Raw genomic sequence first — 6408 nt, forward strand, 5'->3', positions numbered from 1 at the left:
TGGCCCTTACACACTAAATGGAGACAGAGAGCGTCACTGTACAAAAGCAGACGGGACTCGTAGCGTAACAGTAGCAATTTGTTCAATAGCCTCACAAAATTGGGAGTCTGAAATGTGTAAAATACAGACATCTAAAATGACAGGTACAGTACACCATGAAAACACTTGAAGTCAGGTAAGCACTGATCCCCTCCCCCGACCCTCCCTCCCCACCCGCCCAGAACTCTCACAGCGGTCAAGGACACATAGTTCACCTAAACACAACAAGTCACGAACTAAAAACGTAACGAAACAAACGGACAAACGGAAAAGAAAACATAGAAAGCGGATGGTTTTTGGTTATACGATGCGTGTTCAAACACCTCCGTGGTTCAAAATAAATCAACTCTTGGTCATCAATTCTGCGTATTGTCGTCAGACGCTTGGCAGGCGATCGCCTCACCTGTCAGTTACCCGAGTCCCTCGGGTCGAGAGCGCAATCCGACCCCCCGCACTCCTGACTGATGACAGAGCTGTGAATGAGACTGCTTGACAGAGACTTGGGCCTGAGCTCACAGGTCAGGTAGGAGGGCTCCTCCAGCTCCGTGTGCAGCGGGGAGCACTGGCCATCTGGAGGGCCGTAGGCACTGCTGTCCGACGCCCCGTTCCGCTCTTCTTTGGACTCTTGGTTGGCCAAGTCCAGGGGCGTGCTGCTCTTGGTGGGACTGCTAGATGCAGATGGACTCTCTTGTAGCGGTGGACTTAGCGCACGTTGCGATTTTAAGTAAGGTTTGACATTGGCCACAAGGATTGTACTGTCCCGCTGTTCTTTTCCAAACGTGGTCAGAGTTTTTCTGCTGTTGCAGCTGATGGTGCCATAAATCTCTGTCTCTACCATGGCATCCATTCCCACAGGGATGAAAAGGTTGGTGCGATTATCTGCGCTGTCTGCTTGGCTTCCTACCCGTAACTTTGGCATCCAGCATCTGTCAGAATGTCCCAGTGCACGACATTCATCGGTGCAGTGGACTGATTTGTCTTGCTCTGCAAAAAACAGTTAAACACTTGTTATTGGAGGCTGCAGGGGTAAGTATAAACAACACAGAGGAAAATAGAGATGACATTTTGAAGGATGAGCACCAATATTAAAACACAGCAAACAAACAGATTCTAGTCATATTTTAGAATCGCACTTCGAACTACAGTATCTTTGCTGACGTGCTGTTTTTGATGTCACACGACCTTTCAAAATAAAAAGCACCCGGGCTTAAATAAAAAAAATTAATAAAATGTTGCTTTTATTTTCTTAAGATTTATATATTTTGTTCTTAAAGCCAATTATAATACACCTCTAATGTGAAGCTACACAATATTGTTCAATGGAAAAGTTAATTAGCCCCTTTTCCTTTTTTTTTGTATAAATAAAGCAAATGAGTGATTTGTCCTACTTATGAAACATTTTCCCTCTGGTATTATCAACAACCTGCGTAGGTGTTCTCCTGGAAAATATCATCTGGTGCAGAGGAAGTGATGTTTTTCATTTACAATTCTATCAGATGTAGGCTGTGTTAGAAAGAAAGACTAATTTTAACTCAGCAAGATGATTTTATTTTTGCCATTTGTAGCGAAAACAGGTGAGATGATATTAGTCGGAATGTAGTTTATGCTCGTTATATTAAGTTTGTTTCACTTTTAGGTGTCATTTTCATTAAATGCTTCTTTTTTTCATCAGTTCCTGCTTTAAAGTTTCTCACTTTTGTTTCTGTGCTTTAGTTAGCTTTTCATCTTACCTGGGGCATGTTAACCAGTCATTTCTCTGCCTGTATGCACAGCATGTCTTGCTACAAAGGCTGTACACTGTGTGCATACAGGATGTACCTACAAGGTGGTGTGGTCTGAACGAAAACAGTCAGAATTATCTCTATATTGCACATTTACCCTGTTGCACTCCTGCTGCACATACTACACCAATTTGTCATGCAGAAATACATCAAACATAAATGCCTCATAAAACTCTGCCCCTTTGCCAGCTTGCTCGTGTCAGTATCAGTGCTGAAGATGCATCCTCCTCCTATTGGCTGAACTTTAGTGGGTGCTCCCTGATGATGTTCATCCAAGGTGACAGGCGTACAGCCTTTCCCTCTCCACTTTTTGACAGATATGAGTGACCACACAGGTACTTATGGTAGGTTATACAGCCATAAGTACAAGGACAGAGGTCGTTTTAAAAAATGCTCCAATAGCCTTTGTACAATTTTACAAGATCTTTACTTTTTATATATTTTTGTTTCTAGATGTTCGTGTAAGATTTGTTTTTTTGTTGTTGTTTTTTATTTTATTTTTTTGTTCCCACATTATAGATTGTCTTGTTTGTCCGTTTGTTTTAATAAATCAAAATTGCTCTCATAGAGCACAATCTGCGGCATGCTTTTTGGAGCCGTTTGAACTGAAAATATAATCCATTCATCCAGCCTTCCATTGTACCCATTTATAGTGATGGGGGTGGTGCTGGAGGCTATCCTAGCTGACATTTGGCGAGAGGCAGGGCATCCTACACCCTGGGCAGGTAGCCAGATTAACAATACAAATAAAAAATATCCCATCAAAATTAGATTTTGAAATTGCGATTTAAACTACGTGCACTCATTAGCTTTGCCCCAAACAACTTTAGTAATTATTTTAAAAGGAATTTGGTGCATAATCAGAAGCATTTCTATCTTTCTGTTTTTCTTTCTTTCGTTCTTTCTTATCCATTATGAGGGTGGGATAATAACGGGTACTTGTGGAGGCAGTTTAGAAAGCTTGTTGTCTTAAGAGCAATGTGGGCTTCAGGTATTTATTATGTGCTCATTTCAGCAAAAATAAACAATATATATGTAAAATTAAAGGACACTGTGCAAAATATTAAAACAAAATGAAGAAAAACTGCACATTTTAAAGGGCAATTTGAAAAAACATGAACACATTGGGACTAAAAATGTATTAGGTATTAGGTAGATGGGCACTGTTCATGTGACTAACTTAAAAACGGTATTGTGATAAAGTGATTTATTGTGTTTTTATTGTAAAATGAATTGTTTTCACATCACGTGGTTATTCATGCAGAATAGGATATTTATGACAGATGCACAGGGATGTATTAGAAGCACTACAGCTAGCTGCTGTTGTCTGAAAGCTTTTTTTTTTTTTTAAAGTATATTCAATTGAGGATTTTTTGACATTATTTGAAAGAGGAAACCTCAAACCATATTTAGATATCGGGATTTCCCAGCTGGTATTGAAAATAGCTTCACTATCGCTCAGGGAATGTAGCAAATATCTAAAGCTTTTCTGCTCAAATTCATGGTTATTTGTTGTTCAAAATATTCTTTAGGATTTTCTCCTGGACTTTTTCTTCAAGGGACCCATAGATAAGGTATTTATTCATCATACTTTGACAAAATCCAGTTATGGCAGAATTTTCAACCAATGCACTTTAGCCCTCAACATACCACCATGGATTTAATCTTCAGTTTGATGTGACGGGTCACAAATTACCATCAGAGTGAAGGTTTATACAATAAAGGTCACATAAACCTCAATTAAGTTTTTAGATGGAAGTTGTTTTAAGACAGCTGTTAACTCATCAATCTGGTAAAATTTAACTTGTATTTCTGCAAACTGGGGTCAACCAAAGAGCTATCTACAACAGGTAAGATATTAACTGATCATAATCTTTCTAAACTACCCCACTTGAAAAGATCTAAAATATCACTTTAATGTCAAAATATGAGTAAGTTAAGTAGTCCAGCATTTTTTTCACGACTACTGTGGTTTTAGCTTTAATACTGCAAAACAGCACTAACACCTTTCTGTACATGCGTGTTATTGTCAGTAGTAAAAAGGCAGAGAAAATGGCAAAGCTCTATCTTCTTGCCGTAACTCCCGCCTGCAGATTTCACACCACACCTAATCCTGGAGGCATAAAACAAGCTCACAGAGAGCAACACATACAACAAAAACCTATTTTCATGGCGTTATGATGTGGAGAGTGTATTTTTTTTCAGACACCATTTTACTCGGCTATCAAAATTAATTTGACAATAATGCACTGAGGTGTTTTGCATGTAAGGGCATGAAGCAAAATGTCAAAAATGTCTTGTAAGTTGGTGGGGAGAAAAATAATAGTTTTCCTTCATTTGTTATACATGAAAATGAAACAGCAATTTCATCCCCCTGTTGTTCTGCCGACTGATTTACCTTTACTCTAATAAATGGGTTTTCTTTGCACCGGTTTCCATGATAGTGGAACAGCTTGTTTCAAAATACACAAATAAAGTCCAACAGTGATCAGTGAATTTATTAGAATTTGGTTTCTGTGCTATATGTATTTAATTATTTTGTGATTTGTTTCCTGGTAAAATATCAAAGAAACAATAAAGCAACGCTGCTCCTCACAGGACCAACATGTTTACAATATATCAGGGCAAAAAATGTGTTTGTTGTTTTTCTCTTAGCTACCATTTATTCCATTTGGCCTTTCCCCATACCATTTAAACGAGTATAAACGAGCTGCAGCTCAGCTGTTGACAGAAAATCATAGGTTTGAGCACATTTCACCAGTGTTGTCCTCCCCTCACTGGCTCCCTGTGCGTGTCAGAATTGATTTAAAGATTCTCCTGTTGACATTTAAGTGCATGAATGTCCTTGCACCCTCATACCTCTCAGACCTACTTCAGCCCTCCTTTCTGGGCACAGAGATCATCTGATCAGCTGCTTTTGGTTGTACTGAAAACCTGGCTGAAGCTCAGAGGAGATCTGACTTTTTCAGTCATACGTACTGGGACAATCTGCCCCCCCCCAACATTAGACAGGCCACTTCACTTCCTGCTTTTAAGTCTCTCCTAAAACATACGTATGTTTAACAAAGTAATTTGATTTGACTATTTCATTGTTTCTCATTGTTTTTGTGTTTTTATGCTTTTACTTTTGATCATTTTAATTACATCTTGTTACTTCTTATTTACTCCCTTGATCTTATTGTTAAGCACTTTGGTAACAGCTGCCGTTCTAAATGTGCTCTATAAATAAATTTGACTTGACTAAATACAGATCACCAAAACGTTTTATTCACAGCTTGATGCCACTTTGATCAACTCGACTCCGTTTTGCTCACATGCAACTTTGTGGAATCAGAATCCACAGGCAAGTGACTAGCTGAACGATGCACTTGATCTTACTCTGGAATCTGGCTCTGATGAGGATAAGCCTTGAAAAAAGGAGAACGCTTCACACCACGAGTTTCTTTTTAGTGAACGAGGCTACATCGACCCGATGAAGACAACAGTACCTTTATGATACACCAGCCTCCGCTCGTTTGGCGGTGGATATACGCAAAACCAAGAGAACAACACAGATGCCATCTTGCTGCCACAGCTCCCAAGCGAGGTGGAAATGAGCACCAACACGCCACACAAGCCTGTTTGCAAAGTACATGCCACAACTATCACATAGTGCTGCTCGAGTCTATTAACACCTACACAACTGCACCCACACATAACCACAGGGTACGATGAAACTGTTAATTATGCTAGACCGGACAGAACTAAATTGTGTTGTTAATTTTACATTAGAACTGTTAATGATTTGGAATGGAAAACCAAAAACATTGTTTTTTTTTTATTTCCTGAAAACAAAAAAAGTCACTTAGGTTACATTTGTTTCTTTTAAATATGCTTTGTCTTTAAACTATGTGAAAAACAAACTGTTTGGGTTAATGGTTATTTGAGATTCTAATTGTAGATGGAGTTCTCTTTGTACGCCTTTGAATGCATCAGGCTTTTATTCACATGGGTGTTTTCTTGATGAAAACTATTATAAAGCTGATTTTTTTTTTGTTTTGTTTTGTTCAGTGTTTTTGTATACAACTCCCAATGATTGCATTTTCTTTTACATAAACTACAAGTCAGTGAGAGCCAGTCGTCAAAGCAGTCAGAATAAAACACCGAAACACTGTTAAAGTTTAGTACAAATGAACCTGATCCTATATAGAGTTTTGCACCTAACTGTATGTTTTATGAGATTAAATTAGCTGCCTCATGAAGTTTTCCTAAACACAAGTACCCTAATCCAAAAAAGTTCAATCTGGTCCTCTGGACTTTCAAAAAAACAAAAGCAAAACAAAGCAAAAGCAAAAAAAAAAAAAAAATCTAGAAACGTTTCGTCTCTCATCCAAGAGACTTCCTCAGTCTGAGGAGCTGTTTTCAGCTCAGTCTCTTAAATAGCACCTTCTTAGAGTGGATCAACCAGTTTGTTGCTGACAACCAAAACCAGCTGATCACATGCTCAAGAAGGACCATCAGCCTAACAATGGGTCATTAGCACACTGATGGCTGTTTACTACTCACAGAGGGCTGAGTGATACTAGCAATCACAGCATTGTAAGAGGGG

At 38.8% G+C, this 6408-nt stretch overlaps 1 protein-coding gene across 1 annotated transcript in view; it reads right to left on the reverse strand.

Annotated features, from left to right (window-relative positions):
- Positions 1 to 353: 353 nt before the first annotated feature.
- LOC119419638 (protocadherin-17) overlaps positions 354 to 6408 on the reverse strand; it is a 16800-nt gene continuing 10745 nt past the window's right edge. Inside the window, exon 4 of the mRNA XM_037686995.1 lies at positions 354 to 1023. Coding sequence (XP_037542923.1) covers positions 446 to 1023 — 578 coding nt within the window. The 3' untranslated portion in view covers positions 354 to 445. The remainder of the gene's footprint in view (positions 1024 to 6408) is intronic.

The sequence above is a fragment of the Nematolebias whitei genome, chromosome 13 (genome assembly GCF_014905685.2).
Source record: "Nematolebias whitei isolate Nwh7 chromosome 13, NemWhi1, whole genome shotgun sequence".
Taxonomy (NCBI): Eukaryota; Metazoa; Chordata; class Actinopteri; order Cyprinodontiformes; family Rivulidae; genus Nematolebias; species Nematolebias whitei.